This window comes from Candida metapsilosis (genome assembly GCF_017655625.1).
Source record: "Candida metapsilosis strain BP57 chromosome Unknown scaffold8, whole genome shotgun sequence".
Lineage (NCBI taxonomy): Eukaryota > Fungi > Ascomycota > Pichiomycetes > Serinales > Debaryomycetaceae > Lodderomyces > Lodderomyces metapsilosis.
The window spans coordinates 244,905-261,768 of NW_027138166.1; the positions used below are offsets into that span (position 1 = coordinate 244,905).

General features: G+C 37.9%; 4 protein-coding genes across 4 annotated transcripts; all 4 read left to right on the forward strand. All coding sequences in view use genetic code 12, as the record gives it.

The window, feature by feature from the left end:
* Positions 1 to 1,013: 1,013 nt before the first annotated feature.
* On the forward strand, positions 1,014 to 3,782 carry I9W82_005619 (OPT2; the record flags this gene model as incomplete). Its single annotated transcript, XM_067694815.1, has 1 exon — positions 1,014 to 3,782. One exon carries the CDS (start codon positions 1,014 to 1,016, stop codon positions 3,780 to 3,782), a length of 2,769 nt encoding a protein of 922 aa, XP_067546005.1.
* Positions 3,783 to 5,828: 2,046 nt separating this feature from the next.
* On the forward strand, positions 5,829 to 8,594 carry I9W82_005620 (OPT2; the record flags this gene model as incomplete). Its single annotated transcript, XM_067694817.1, has 1 exon — positions 5,829 to 8,594. The coding sequence occupies one exon, from the start codon at positions 5,829 to 5,831 to the stop codon at positions 8,592 to 8,594; it is 2,766 nt and encodes a 921-aa protein (XP_067546006.1).
* Positions 8,595 to 11,611: 3,017 nt separating this feature from the next.
* Positions 11,612 to 14,389, forward strand: I9W82_005621 (OPT2; the record flags this gene model as incomplete). The annotated part of the gene is made up of 1 exon (XM_067694818.1): positions 11,612 to 14,389. The coding sequence occupies one exon, from the start codon at positions 11,612 to 11,614 to the stop codon at positions 14,387 to 14,389; it is 2,778 nt and encodes a 925-aa protein (XP_067546007.1).
* A 785-nt stretch (positions 14,390 to 15,174) lies between these two features.
* On the forward strand, positions 15,175 to 16,857 carry PGM2 (phosphoglucomutase; the record flags this gene model as incomplete). The annotated part of the gene is made up of 1 exon (XM_067694819.1): positions 15,175 to 16,857. One exon carries the CDS (start codon positions 15,175 to 15,177, stop codon positions 16,855 to 16,857), a length of 1,683 nt encoding a protein of 560 aa, XP_067546008.1.
* Positions 16,858 to 16,864: the final 7 nt, after the last annotated feature.

Genomic DNA, 16,864 nt, shown 5'->3' on the forward strand with positions numbered 1-16,864 from the left:
CGTACGAGCTTACGATCAATTTTCAACTAAAGTTTAATATACCAAGAAAAAAAAAGCTAAACCTTAACCCAAACTTAAACTTTTTGGCAGATGATATTGTGTAATTTATTTTTGGAAAACCGCATCTTCTGTTGTTATCATACGATGAAACATCCGCAAAAGTGTAGCCTTGTGTCCAAGCTACAATGTTGAGCGAACGATCAATCTTGGTTTACGCTCTATCATTCCAACCTATATCGCTGGAAGTTGTCCGCCTCTGTTGAACCCTGCACAAGAAAATAAAAAGAGGAGATGCCGTGCTTTTTTAAATCCGATCATCGTGTCAAAAATACTAAAAATTTACCAAGAAATTTTAACTCTAAATTAAATGCACAAGATACAAAACTTTCAACTGTGGATTTGCAGTCAAATGGGATGACCCGCCTTCCACACTTTAGCACCACCGTTTCTTCTGCTTTTATAAACCTGGCCTATGTAATGAGAGGTTTGATGGCTTTACAAGTCCCACCTGCTTATCTCTGAGTCTCTTCAATGGCGGGCCGTTACGGTTATGCTACAGGGTAAAATTGATGGTTTGTTCCCACTTTTTTTTTTTGGAGATCAAAAAAATTGTGATTAGATAACGAGTTTTGTGCTTTGTTTCGCAAATTGCAAAACTCATAAACACACAATTTATGAGGCGTCCATTAAGGTTCATAAATTACCACTCATTGCATTTCAAATTCAAATTCAAATTGTGGTCACTGAAAATTGCCAAAAACGGGGTTTATCTTGATAAATGTTTCCCTAAATTGAATATCCCTTTGTTGTGCCGTACGAAATCTATTGTTATCTGTGGTCAAGTATATCGTATTAATTACGGCGCCTATTGTATTCCAGTATTATCATGAAAGATATCTTTAGCTAGCCAAATTATTTGAGCAATATCTGTTGAATATATATAAAGGGTAGATCCGACACTATTTCTTTTCGTTGTAAATCTCAAAGCACTCTACTACCTTTCCTCATACATCATGAGTAGTGAGAAGAACATCCAAACTGTAACAGAAGCTGCAGCTCCAATTACATCACTTCATAGTGCTGGTAGTCATTTAGAAACAAAGGATCACGAGGTCAACTTAGATGCAGTTTTATCCAATCCATTGTCTATTGGTGAAGTTGGTACTACATTAACTGATGCTCAAAAGAGCTACGTCTTGAGAAGGTTGCACTTTGATGCATTGACTAGTTTTGATGAGTTGCCTGCTGAATGTACATTCATATTTGAGAAGATCGAGCAAATGTCTGATCAAGAAGCTGTTGAGATATTGAGGGAGGCAATTCAAGAGCATGGTGAAGATGTCAATATTCAAGAACATGATTTGGAGTTATGGAAAGAGTTGGTTGATTACAATGCTCACGGATTCCATCATCCTGAGGATGAAAAAAAGTCAGACTCATCTATTGATGAAAAGGGACACCCGGCTAAAGTGGCAACCATCGCATACAATGAAGAGACATCGTCTAATGACCCATCAACAGGTAAACCAGAAATTGTTGATTGGGATTTGCAAGTTAGGTTGGAAGCTGTGTTGGTTGCATATTGGTCCCCATATCCAGAAGTTAGAAGTGTTACTTTACCATTCGATGATCCAACAATCCCTGTCGAAACGTTCAGAGTTTATCTTATTGGTATCATTTGGACTGCTATTGGTGCTGTCATTAACCAGTTTTTTACAGAAAGACAACCTGCTATTTCTCTTGCTGTTTCTGTTGTTCAGGTGTTTTTGTACCCAAGTGGATTACTCTGCGAGTGGATCTTGCCTAAGTGGAAAATCAAGCTTTGGAAAGACTGGGTTATTGACTTGAACCCTGGACCTTACACTTATAAGGAACAAATGTTGGCTACGATCTTTTGTGCAGTTACAGGTGGTGGTACTTCTTACGTATCGTACAACATTTTGATGCAAAAGTCTGAATTGTTTTATGACAACAAGTGGGTTGACTTTGGATACCAAGTGTTGTTAATCTTGTCAACAAACTTCTTAGGTATTGGATTAGCTGGGTTGATTCGTAAATTTGCTGTCTACCCTGTTCAAGCATTGTGGCCAAGTATCTTGCCAGGCATTGCATTGAACAAAGCTTTATTGACCAAGTCAAAGAAACAGAATATCAATGGTTGGAAAATCTCCGGTTATAACTTTTTCTTCATTGTGTTTGGTGCATCTTTCCTTTACTTTTGGGTTCCTGATTACTTGTTCCAGGCCTTGTCGAATTTCTCTTGGTTAGCATGGATAAAGCCTGATAATCAAGACCTTGCAGCAGTCACTGGTTTTATTGGTGGTTTAGGACTCAATCCAATTCCATCTTTCGACTGGAACATGATAAGCACGAATGCGCCTTTGCAAGTTCCATTCTACAACCAAACAAATATGATTGTTGGTATGTTCATTGGATTTTTTAGTATCCTTGGGGTATGGTATTCAAACTACAAATGGACTGGCTATTTACCAATCAACTCCAATCGTCTTTTCACAAATACTGGTGAATATTACAACGTCAGAGCTGTTGTCAATGAAAAAAGCTTGTTCGATAACGAGAAATATCAAGAAGTTGGTCCTCCATTTTATTCTGCTGCAAACTTGGTTGTGTATGGAGCTTTTTTTGCCATCTATCCATTCCATTTTGTTTACGAATTCGGTATGCAGTATAAGCAAATGTGGCATGCAATAAAAGGATTAGGAGCTGCGGTTAAAGATTGGAGAAAATCTACCTACGACGGTTTTACTGACCCTCACAGTGTTATGATGAGGGCATACCCAGAGGTGCCAGAATGGGCTTACTTGATTATTTTGGTTATTTCCATTGTCTTGGCTATATTGTGTGTAAAGCTTTATCCTGCTCAAACTCCGGTATGGGGTATCTTCTTTGCCTTGGGGATCAACTTTGTCTTTTTGATTCCATTGACGACAGTGTATGCTAGAACTGGATTTTCCTTTGGATTAAATGTGTTGGTTGAATTGATTGTTGGTTATGCAATACCAGGTAATGGTTTGGCATTATCATTTATCAAAGCCTTGGGATACAACATTGATGGACAAGCTCAAAACTTCATCAATGATTTGAAACAAGGTCATTACACTAAGTTACCACCACGTGCAACCTTCAGAGTACAATTGCTTTCAATCTTCATTGCTTCATTCATTCAATTGGCAATTTTAAACTTTCAAATCACTGGTATTAAGGACTATTGTGATCCACATAACAAGCAAAAGTTCACTTGTCCTAATACTGGAACCTTTTACAGTGCTTCTGTCCTTTGGGGTGTTATTGGTCCAAAGAAAGTGTTTGATCATTTGTACCCAATATTAAGATGGTGTTTCTTAATCGGGTTCTTGTTGGCATTCCCATGTATTGCATTGAAGAAATGGGGTCCAAAGAAATTGGTCAAAACATTTGAACCAGCAATCATCATTGGAGGTATGTTGAACTATGCACCATACAACTTATCCTACTACATTCCAAGTGTTTATGCCGGATTTGCTTTTATGTATTACATCAAACGTAAGTATGAAGCATGGTGGCAAAAGTACAATTACCTTCTCTCAACTGGATTGAGTGCTGGTGTTGCGTTTTCATCAATTATCATCTTCTTTGCCGTTATGTATCATGAGAAAGATATTAACTGGTGGGGTAATACTGTTGTGTACACTGGTTACGATGGATCTATGACCGGTAGATTGAATGCAACCCTCTCGGCTCCAGATGGATATTTTGGACCAAGAATAGGTCACTTCCCTTGATTGTGGCTGAAACGTCGATTTGATTTCTTTAAGTGTTTGTTTGTATGATCTTAGTTTAATATAAGTAATAAGTTTAGTAAAATTTAGTAGAGTGTATAGAAACTAGCCTAGAACAAGTGGGCATCACAGATTCAAACATCGACGCCACAGTTTGATCTAGCATTTTGAGCATTTGGAGCAATACCGTTGCCAAGCTAGATGCAAATAAGGCTACTCTTTGTAAACTTGGACCCTTAACTACAATTTACTAGTTTATTGCCGAAAGCGCAAATCAATTGAAAGCTCTGGCTTTTGTGTCATCAAGGAAGAAAATTTTGCAGTGGCAATAATGTGTTTAATTGGATACCATTGTCATTACGTTCTGATATCTACTAGTGCAGAGCACATAAAATAGACTGAAGAGCATGCTCTGTTTGTGTTCGTTATAGCAACATTGAAAGGGATGAAAGAAAACTGAACCTGTTGAGTACGTATGGATTATTCGTACTAGCTTCGCCAAACGACAATGCACCCGCTTATAGCGAAGATATGAGCACAGAGTATCTAATAAGCAAATTGTGATATTTATGCGGCGGTAGAAGCGTGACTACTCAGGACCTTCTACGTTGGTCCAACAAGGAAAGACCAACAAAAAAGCACATTCCATAAGGTGACCATCTTTGATGCAAACATCAGCAATACCGGTTTGGAACTTCAAAAAGTTCCGCCTCATAAACCACTCTACTTCTGCCCGCATCATCAATCGAAGGAAACCACCACACTGTACGGCACAAGGTGCCACAATAACAAACAACAATTTCGAAAGGAGATCGATATTACACAAATACATTTTTCTTTTTTGCATAGTGACGGTTTTTGCATTGTCTTTTCATAAAACACCAAAACAATGGAATGATGTCTTATCTTCCAATAAAATTGCTTGAAATCGTGGTAGAGAGAGGATGTCTATGTAATATACAATGACAGATGTAACTACATAACTCTATATAGAAACCTTTCCCAAACAACCACTACCAACCGAATTTAGAATGCACCTTTCAAAATGTTTCACTTTGCCATCTCCTCATTTGGAATTTTGTAGATTGGCATTCTAAGGCAGGGTGGTATTACTCAAACTGCTTCTCCGCTTTCGTGCCGTGTGGATGAAGGATGTGTTATGAAACAAATTAAGAAATTAATTCACCATGCATATGTGATTTTAATTTTAGTTTTAACTTTTGTTGACAGGAAAATATTTTGCTTTTTCTCGTAAATTAAATCTGACTCGCGTGATGCCAATTTTATCACCAAAAAACAACTACTGCACTATGGTATGACTACCCATACATTTAATTGATTCCCACGTGCTACTTATCAGTCGAGGCGGTCAACTCATACTCGATTACCTTTTCATACTTTTGGCAATCAAGCATTACATTTTTGTCTGCTTCAAGTGAACATGTCATAAAGAGGCTTTTAGTGTTTATGCACAAGATGCAAAAGAGTTTAAAAAAATTAGGCAACGCATCTCATGATGCCGTTCCAAATTTGTGAGTCGTAAAGCTCGTACTAAGGACGTTATTATCGAGTAGTTGGTCGTCTTTCATGGCTAAGAGTATCTATTTCTCACAAGAGTCCAACAGTATAGTTGAGCCACATAAAAATGAATTTGTATCAGCAACAGGTCGGATATACTGTATACTGTCTTAGCGCCGCGAATTCAAAATTGATGCCGAGCTCCCCTCCCGCATGTAGTTTTACAAACTTTACTCCTGTCGCATATAATCAGGAAATGTGTAAACTGTGGTTATCTTTAAAAAAACACAAATTCACTTGTGCCGTACGAACAATATATCATTGTTTCTGCTACAACTAACTTATCATCGTGTACGCTTATTGTTTTCCAAAGCATGCACAAAGGGGAAAGTGGGTTTTCACATAAAAATGATCATTTAGTTGGCCGATCCCGTCTTCTATAAGAAGGGTAGATTTCTCTCTGTTTCCTTCCCATGAAGAGTTTTCGAATCATTCTTAACAGTATATCATCCAATACAAGTGCTCAAGAACATGAGTGAAAAAAATATTCAGCCAGTAGTTAGTACTGCGGCTCCAATCACGTCACTTCACAGTGCTGGTAGTCATTTAGAAACACAAGATCATGAAGTCAATTTGGACGCCGTCCTATCAAACCCTTTGTCTATTGGTGAAGTTGGTACTACATTAACTGATGCTCAAAAGAACTTTGTCTTGAAGAGATTACACTTTGATGCGTTGACCAACTTTGATGAGTTGCCTGCCGAATGTACATTCATATTTGAGAAGATCGAGCAAATGTCTGATCAAGAAGCTCTTGAAATTTTGAAAGAAGCTATTCAGGAACATGCCGAAGATGTTAACGTTAAGGAACATGATTTGGAATTGTGGAGAGAGTTGGTTGACTACAATGATCACGGATTCCACCACCCTGAGAATGATCACAAATCAAACTCGTCTGTTGATGAAAAAGGCGGCATAGCAAAAGTCACCGCACTCTCCGATGATGCTGAAATTTCCTCGAATGATCCATCCACGGGTAGACCTGAAATTGTTGATTGGAGTTTGCAAGTAAGGTCGGAAGCTGTATTGGTTGCTTATTGGTCCCCTTACCCTGAGGTTAGAGCTGTCACGCTCCCATTTGATGATCCAACAATTCCAGTCGAGACTTTTAGAGTTTACCTTATCGGTATTATTTGGACTGCTATTGGTGCTGTCATTAACCAGTTCTTCTCAGAAAGGCAACCTGCAATCACTCTTGACATGGCAGTTGTTCAAGTTTTCCTTTACCCAAGTGGTTTGTTATGTGAATGGATCTTACCCAAATGGAAAATCAAGATTTGGAAGAACTTGGTTATAGACTTGAATCCTGGACCTTACACTTTCAAGGAACAAATGTTGGCAACCCTTTTCTGTTCACCCACTGGTGGTAGTACTTCATATGTCTCATCCAATATTCTAATGCAGAAGTCGAAATTATTTTATGACAACAAGTGGGTCGACTTTGGATACCAGGTGCTATTAATCTTGTCTACAAACTTTTTGGGTATTGGATTGGCTGGGTTGATTCGTAAATTTGCTGTGTACCCCGTTCAAGCATTATGGCCAAGTATATTACCAAATATTGCATTGAACAAGGCCTTGTTGACCAAATCCAAAAAGCAAAATATCAATGGTTGGACAATTTCAGGTTACTCATTCTTTTTCATTACGTTTGCTGCATCATTCCTTTATTTTTGGGTGCCTGATTATTTGTTTCAAGCATTATCAAATTTCTCTTGGTTAGCATGGATCAAGCCTGACAATCAAGATCTTGCGATTGTCACTGGATTCATGGGCGGTTTAGGACTCAACCCAATTCCAACTTTTGATTGGAATAACATCAATCTTAACAAGCCATTGAATTATCCATTTTACAATCAAACAAATATGATAGTTGGTATGTTCATTGGATTCATCACAATCATTGGGGTTTATTACTCGAACTACAAATGGACAAAGTATTTACCTATCAACTCAAATGGTCTTTACACAAACACTGGTGAGCCATATAGTGTGAGGGCAATTGTTGATGAAAACAGTTTGTTCGATAACGAGAAATATCAAGAAATTGGTCCTCCATTTTATTCAGCTGCAAATTTGGTCATGTATGGTGCATTCTTTCTTATCTACCCTTTCCATTTTGTTTACGAATTTGGAATGCAATATAAGCAAATGTGGCATGCAATAAAAGGATTGGGTTCTGCTCTTAAAGATTGGAGAAAGTCTACTTATGAAGGTTTCAATGACCCGCACACGATTATGATGAAAGCATATCCAGAAGTACCAGAGTGGGCGTATATGTGTGTGTTGGTCGTCTCAATCGTCTTGGCTATATTGTGTGTAAAAGTCTATCCCGCTCAATGTCCTGTCTGGGGAATCTTTTTTGCGTTGGGTATCAATTTTGTCTTCTTGATTCCATTGACGACTGTGTATGCTAGAACTGGATTTTCCTTTGGATTAAATGTGTTGGTTGAATTGATTGTTGGTTATGCCATTCCAGGTAATGGTTTGGCTTTATCATTTATTAAAGCCTTGGGATATAACATTGATGGACAAGCACAGAACTTTATCAATGATTTGAAACAAGGTCATTATGCCAAACTTCCACCACGTGCAACATATAGAGTACAGTTGCTTTCCATCTTCATTGCGTCCTTTATCCAGTTGGCAATCTTGAACTATCAAATCACTGGTATCAAAGATTATTGTGATCCACATAACACACAAAAGTTTACCTGCCCCGGCACTAGAACATTCTACAGTGCTTCTGTCCTTTGGGGTGTTATCGGTCCAAAGAAAGTGTTTGATCACTTGTATCCAACTTTGAAATGGTGTTTCTTAATCGGGTTCTTGTTGGCATTCCCATGTATTGCATTGAAGAAATGGGGTCCAAAGAAGTTGGTAAAAACTTTCGAACCGGCAATTGTCATTGGAGGTATGTTGTACTATGCACCTTACAATTTATCCTACTACATTCCAAGTGTTTATGCCGGATTTGCTTTTATGTATTACATCAAAGGTAAGTATGAAGCATGGTGGCAAAAATACAATTATCTCCTTTCCACCGGCTTGACTGCTGGTGTTGCTTTTTCATCAATTATCATCTTCTTTGCTGTTATGTATCATGAGAAGGATATTAACTGGTGGGGTAACACGGTTGTGTACACTGGTTATGATGGAAATATGGTTGGTTCATTGAATGCTACTTTACAGGCTCCAGATGGATATTTCGGACCAAGAAAAGGTCACTTCCCATGATCGTGGCTGAAACATTGCTTTTGTTTACTTTAGCTTTTGTATTTTTTTGTTTTGGTTTTAGTTTAATATAAGTGATAAGTCTAAGAGTATTTAAAGGAGTATGTATATAGACAACAATATCTACTTTTGTGCAAAATATCTTGCTTGAAAAATGACAGGGCATATACCTGCGAATCGAGAGCGTCGCCCTGCCTCAATCAGCACCGCCGCAGTTTAATCTAGGGATTTGCGCTTTCATGGTAATGCCGTTTCCAAGTCAGTGACAAATTAGTGTGCTCTTTGTATACTTGGGCCTAGAGCTACACAGAATAGTGGTTATTGCCGAAAGCGCAATTCATTAGAAGGTGTGCTTTTGTGTCATCAGGAAAGAAGATTTTTGGAGCGGCGATGCTACATTAGTTTCGACTCCATTGTCATGTCCTGTTGTGAATCCTTTCGTTAATAAGAAGATGCGATGGGATGAGGAAGCTGCTGTGCTACTGTGTGTCACTGCAAGTGTGTGTGTGTGTGTGTGTGGGGGGGATCAAAGAGAACACTACCTCTTGACTACGCGAGGGTTAGTTCAACTGTGATCGCTAAATGACAGTTCACCGCCTACAGATCACAACTTGTGATGAAGATGATAAGAGTCAAAAGTACCCAGTAAGTAAACTTTATGGTGGCGTGGTTGTCCCCAGAAATACCAAGAGCCTTGTATATTTGCCCAGCAAGTACATATCAACCTCAAAGAAATCTATATGGAGATCGTCTTTGAATCAAACATAGACAATGCCAACTTGAACGTCGAGGAGCATCACCCAGCAAATCGCACCTTTTTATTCCAGGGTATCAATGGAAGGAAACCACTACACTGTACTGTACAAGGTGCCACGATAGTAAACAGCAATTTCACACACATTTTTGACATTTTGTTTATTTTTGTTATGCGCCATAATGTCATAGCTTCCAATAATACTGCTTGCAGTAATAGTGGGGCGTAAATAGAGGTGGCTTTTAAGTATCCAATGGCAGATGCACTTATTTAAATCTATATTGGAACACTTCTTAATCAAGCACCACTTAATGAATCAAGAATGCACCCTTGAAAACGTTTTACATTGTCATCTCCTCATTTAAACCTTCGTTGATTGAAATTATAAAACATGGTGCGGTATGCCTTAAGAATGCTTCTCTACTTTTGTGCTGTATGTATGATGCATGTTTTATAATAAGAACAAAAAATTCATTGACGTGAAGATCTCATAATGTAGTTAATATCAATTGTAATCAACAAGAACTTACTCAACATTCATAGTGTACTGATGCATTTGTCAGAACACGGCAATGAAACCACATCCTGATTATGGTATATCTCGTTAAATGTTGGAATTCATTCTCTTAATGTAGACAAACTTCTAGATTTGATACCATAGTTAATAACAATACATTTATACCAAACTTCATATATATATGATATTCAGTAAATCACTTGGTGAGAAGTAGTAGTTATTATTAAATCATATAAGCTTGTTAATCACTCAATGTTGTTGACAAACTTACAAACTAAAAATCATATTTTGAGATATCAATTCCTACTTATCCTTTTAGTGATTAACTCCACACAAAGAAAAATACTCTTGTGGCATTGCTGACTATTAGAGCTCCCTTTGAGGTTCACCGGAATAAGGATTGAATAAATCCTGGTTAGATAATCATTAATAATTAAAACTAATGTGAATGTGTTATAAAGTCGATAGTATGAATACTAAATGATTATTCAAATCCATATACGAATCTAAACAGACAATCGGTAAATTTCTACCCAATTAATATTCTTTCTCCAGCAAGTGCTTCTTCACTTCTATTCATTTTACCACTATATTATTCTCGGATATTTCCTCCTTATGCATGGTATGCTTCTTCATTATTCCTCGGTACCTTCCCAATTTGTTACAAGATACTTCAAATATCCCACGGATATTTACCACTTATTCACAAGTGTTTCAAAGAAATGAGAGTGTGGTTCCATGTCGTTCAATTGTATTCATTTCCGAACAATGTCCGATTCAATCTTTTCTTTTTTTCAATTCGTTTGTAAAGTTTCAATAGTTGCACGTTAATTTTGTGTAACGTTTATCACTTCGAATTCAAGCCGAGATCAGCATGGGTATTGTGTAATGTCGTGTCGATTTGCCGTGTTTTCTGAATTACCACACTTCGACATGAAATGCCAAAGCCACAGCCAAGCTGTGACCTTCAACCATCTAAGGTTTATTTTTAGTCTTAGGTTAAATTTAACTTTGATGACAGGATATCAGAAAAGCTTAATTTTACTCATGTGACGGCAAATGATCACAAAAAGTAACTAGCTCGCTACTCTTCAGGATGGTATCTAACCTTTCAGTTTAGATGATACATTGGTGATACTTAAGAGTAGAGCCAAACAACTTACGCCAGATCATGTTGTGTTAATTTTTTTTTTTTTTTTTTTTTTTTTTTTTTTTTTTTTTTTTTTTTTAATTTTGTAAACCTGTCATAAAGCGTCTTTTAGTCAAAATGCTTAAAAGTTTAAAAAATCTAACGGCTATATGTCAAGATGCCGTTCCAAATTTTTGAGGCGTAATATTCCCGCCAAGGTCATTATTATTGAGGATTTGCTCATTTTAAATGGTTCATATTGTCTCTTTTGCTCAAGCCTTCGGCATAAAAGTTGATGACGTGCTCACTCTGGAAATTTGTTAATAACCACAAACTAACCTGTGATCACTGAGAAATGTATAAGCTGTGGCTCACTTTGAAAACAACGTGCCCAAATTTACTCGCGCCGTACGAATAAATTTTCATTGTTTCTGCTATAAAACTAAGCTCTCAACGTCAATGACCATTGTTCTTTCCAAGCATGCAAAAAGGTGGAAATGACCATTAAGTTGGCCGACCCCTTCGTCTATAAGAAGGGCAGGTTCTGCTCTGCTCCCTTCCCATGAAGAGTTTTCGAATCATTCTTAACAGTATATCATCCAATACAAGTGCTCAAGAACATGAGTGAAAAAAATATTCAGCCAGTAGTTAGTACTGCGGCTCCAATCACGTCACTTCACAGTGCTGGTAGTCATTTAGAAACACAAGATCATGAAGTCAATTTGGACGCCGTCCTATCAAACCCTTTGTCTATTGGTGAAGTTGGTACTACATTAACTGATGCTCAAAAGAACTTTGTCTTGAAGAGATTACACTTTGATGCGTTGACCAGCTTTGAGGAGTTGCCTGCTGAATGTACATTCATATTTGAGAAGATCGAGCAAACGTCAGATCAAGAAGCTGTGGAGATTTTGAAAGAGGCTATCGAAAACCACGGAGAAGATGTTAATGTTAAAGAACATGATTTTGGGTTGTGGAAAGAGTTGGTCGACTACAATGCTCACAGAATCCACCACGTTGACAACAAACAAAACTTGGGCTCCAATTCCGGCTCGTCGGTTGATGAGAAAGGAAACTTGACCAAAACTACTGCACTCTCCGATGATGCTGAAATTTCCTCAAATGATCCATCCACGGGTAGACCTGAAATTTTTGATTGGGATTTGCAAGTAAGGTCGGAAGCTGTATTGGTTGCTTATTGGTCCCCTTACCCTGAGGTTAGAGCTGTTACTCTTCCTTTTGATGATCCAACAATTCCAGTGGAGACTTTCAGAGTTTATCTTATTGGTATTATCTGGACTGTACTTGGTGCTGTCATAAACCAATTCTTCTCAGAAAGGCAGCCTCCGATTATCCTCGACATGGCAGTTGTTCAAGTTTTCCTTTACCCAAGTGGTTTGTTATGTGAATGGATCTTACCCAAATGGAAAATCAAGATTTGGAAGAACTTGGTTATAGACTTGAACCCTGGCCCTTACACTTTCAAGGAACAAATGTTGGCAACCGTTTTCTGTTCGCCCACTGGCGGTGCTACTTCGTATGTCGCGTTTAATATTTTGATGCAAAAGTCTAAGCTATACTATGACAACAAGTGGGTTGACTTTGGATACCAGGTGCTATTAATCTTGTCTACAAACTTTTTGGGTGTTGGATTGGCAGGATTGATTCGTAAATTTTCTGTGTACCCCGTTCAAGCATTATGGCCAAGTATATTACCTAACCTTGCATTGAACAGGGCCTTGTTGACCAAATCCAAAAAGCAAAATATCAATGGTTGGACGATTTCGGGATATGCTTTCTTTTTCATTACGTTTGCTGCATCATTCCTTTACTTTTGGGTGCCTGATTATTTGTTTAAAGCATTATCGAATTTCTCCTGGTTATCTTGGATAAAACCTGACAATCAAGATCTTGCCATTGTCACTGGATTCATGGGCGGTTTAGGACTCAACCCAATTCCAACTTTTGATTGGAATATTATTAATCTCAACAAGCCATTGAATTATCCATTTTATAATCAAACAAATATGATTGTTGGTATGTTTATTGCCTTCATCACCATCATTGGGGTCTACTATTCCAATTATAAATGGACAAAGTATTTGCCTATAAATACAAATATCCTTTACACAAACACTGGTGAGCCATATAGTGTGAGGGCAGTTGTTGATGAAAACAGTTTGTTCGACAATGAGAAATATCAGCAAGTTGGTCCTCCATTCTATTCGGCGGCAAATTTTGTATTATATGGTGCATTCTTTCTTATCTACCCTTTCCATTTTGTTTACGAATTTGGAATGCAATATAAGCAAATGTGGCATGCAATGAAGGGATTGGGTTCAAATATCAAGAATTGGAGAAAGTCCACTTATGAAGGTTTCAATGACCCGCAAACGGTCATGATGAGAGCATACCCAGAGGTACCAGAGTGGGCTTATTTGATTATCTTGGTGATTTCTATTGTCTTGGCCATCTTGTGTGTCAAGATTTATCCCGCTCAAACTCCTGTATGGGGTATCTTCTTTGCCTTGGGTATCAACTTTGTTTTCTTGATTCCATTAACTACGGTGTTCGCAAGAACTGGATTCTCATTTGGTTTGAATGTGTTGGTTGAGTTGATTGTCGGATATGCAATTCCAGGTAATGGTTTGGCTTTATCATTTATTAAAGCCTTGGGATATAACATCGATGGACAAGCGCAGAGCTTTATCAGTGATTTAAAACAAGGTCACTATGCCAAGTTACCACCACGTGCAACATATAGAGTACAGTTGCTTTCCATTTTCGTTGCTTCTTTTATCCAGTTGGCAATCTTAAACTATCAAATCACTGGTATTAAGGACTATTGTGATCCACAAAACAAACAAAAGTTTACATGTCCTAATACAAGAACATTCTACAATGCTTCTGTTCTTTGGGGTGTTATTGGTCCAAAGAAAGTGTTTGATCACTTGTATACAAATTTGAAATGGTGTTTCTTGATTGGATTCTTGTTGGCATTCCCATGTATCGCATTGAAGAAATGGGGACCAAGGAAGTTGGTAAAGACATTCGAACCAGCAATTGTCATTGGAGGTTATATACACTACGCACCTTACAATTTGTCATATTTTATTCCAAGTGTTTACGTGTCCTTCGCGTTCATGTGGTATATCAAAAACAAGTACGAAGCATGGTGGCAAAAATACAATTATCTCCTTTCCACCGGCTTGACTGCTGGTGTTGCTTTTTCATCAATTATCATCTTCTTTGCTGTTATGTATCACGAAAAGGATATTAACTGGTGGGGTAACACAGTTATGTACAAAGGTTATGATGGAAATATGATTGGTAAATTGAATGCTACTTTACAGGCTCCAGATGGATACTTTGGACCAAGGAAGGGAAACTTTCCTTGATCGTTTTGTGGATGTTTTGGCAGTTTGATTTTAGTTCATTTATAGGGTTGGTTTGTATGTATTTTTAAGAAGTAAAAGGTATTAGCTTTGCAATTGTAGATTATAAGAGTACTGGTGGACCGAATCGACCTCGTGTTAATACGCAATTACGTACCCATTAAAAAACATGCTCGAAGTTACTTGGTAATTACGTGGCTGGCATTGTGAAGCTGGTCTGAAGTCGAAAATAAAGACATATGTGAGAGAGATGTCCCGGTGACGAAAACTTGAGGCGAATTTAAGGATACGATTTTGTGTCATTGGGGAAGAAAAAAAAATTGTGGAGCGGTCGATCGGCTGGGAGGAACGAAAGAAATTTGCGTCGGAGTACAATCGTGCGTTGCTGCAATTTGAGGGTAGTGCAGTTGTAGTTCGGGGTTCCCAGTCACTTGTATCCGGAATTTGCTTTACTGTCAAAGGCTTCAACGGAGTTCAGTAACTTCCATGTACAGTGTGTTGATTGCCATCAAGTACTTGCTTAAACCAGCTCTGTTGAGGTTAAAGAGTTTAGTGTATTTGCTCCTCAACTCTCTTCATTATATAGTCCGGAGTTCATCGGTCTAAAAAATTAGTAAATGTAACCACAAATTTGGTCAAATGACTTCTTTCTTGTGTGTAAGGAGAGAGAGATCCTTTAATATTTTATTTTTCTCTTTTTTTATAGATCGCTCAACAAAAATTGTGTCATCATTCAGAAAAAGTCAATTGCTCTACAAACAAGTACTCTTGGACCCCCTATCAACACAATGTCAGACGTTAAAATTACATCAATTGAAACTAAACCATTCCAAGATCAGAAACCTGGTACTTCTGGGTTGAGAAAGAAAGTCACTGTTTTCCAACAGCCACACTATACAGAAAACTTTATTCAAGCTATATTGGATGCAATTCCAGAGGGCAGTAAGGATGCAACCTTGGTTATCGGCGGTGATGGAAGATACTACAACGATGTCGTTATTCAATTGATTATCAAGATTGCTGCTGCCAATGGAGTAAAGAAGGTTATCTTGGGTCAAAATGGAATCTTATCCACCCCTGCCACTTCTCATGTGATTAGATTGTTGGGTGCTACTGGTGGAATTATTTTGACTGCAAGTCATAACCCAGGTGGACCAAAGAATGATTTGGGAATCAAGTACAATTTGGGTAATGGAGGACCAGCACCTGAATCAGTGACTAACAAGATTTTTGAGATTTCCAAGACGTTGTCCAGTTACAAATTGGCAGAGTTGGCTGATGTTGATATCTCGAAAATTGGTCAAGTGAAAGTTGGACCAATTGAAGTTGAAGTGATTGATTCCACCAAGGATTATGTTGAAATGTTGAAGGATATATTTGATTTCCCATTGATCAAGTCATTTTTGGATAAAGCTACCAAGGAGCAAGGTTTCAAAGTCTTGTTTGATGCGTTGAATGGTGTTACCGGTCCATATGGATACAAGATTTTCGTTGAAGAATTGGGATTGCCTGAATCATCAATTCAGAATTATAAACCATTGGAGGATTTTGGTGGATTACATCCTGATCCAAACTTGACATATGCACACACCTTGGTTGAAAGGGTGGATAAAGAAGGTATTGCTTTTGGTGCTGCTTCAGATGGTGATGGTGACAGAAACATGATTTATGGTGCTGGTACATTTGTATCTCCTGGTGATTCAGTTGCCATTATTTCTGAATACGCTGATGCTATTCCTTACTTTAAAAAGCAAGGTATTTACGGATTAGCCAGATCTATGCCAACGTCAGGTGCAATTGATTTAGTGGCAAAGGATAAAGGTGTAGATGTTTATGAAGTCCCCACTGGTTGGAAGTTTTTCTGCTCATTGTTTGATGCCAAGAAATTGAGTATTTGTGGAGAAGAAAGTTTTGGTACTGGATCCAACCACATTAGAGAAAAGGATGGATTGTGGGCCATTGTTGCTTGGTTGAATTTATTAGCAGATTATCACAAATCAAACCCAGGTAAACCTACATCGATTGAAGTTGTTCAAAATTCGTTTTGGGACAAGTATGGAAGAACATTCTTTACTAGATACGATTATGAAAATGTATCAAGTGAAGGCGCAAACAAGTTGATTGATTTGTTGCAAAAGATTGTTGATGAACGCAAGCCAGGTGATGAATTAGCTTCTGGTTACACAATTAAACAAGCTGAAAATTTCTCATACACTGACTTGGATGGATCAGTCTCTTCCAAACAAGGATTATTTATTAAATTCACTAATGGGTTGAGATTTATTGTACGTTTGTCGGGAACTGGATCTTCTGGAGCTACGGTGAGATTGTACTTGGAGAAACACTCAAATGATGCATCAACTTATCAAGTTAAAGTTGATGAGTATTTGGCTAAGGATGTCGAGTTTGTATTGAACTTGTTGAAGTTTAAGGAATTTTTGGGTAAAGAAGAGCCAGACGTTCGTACTTAGAGAAGAG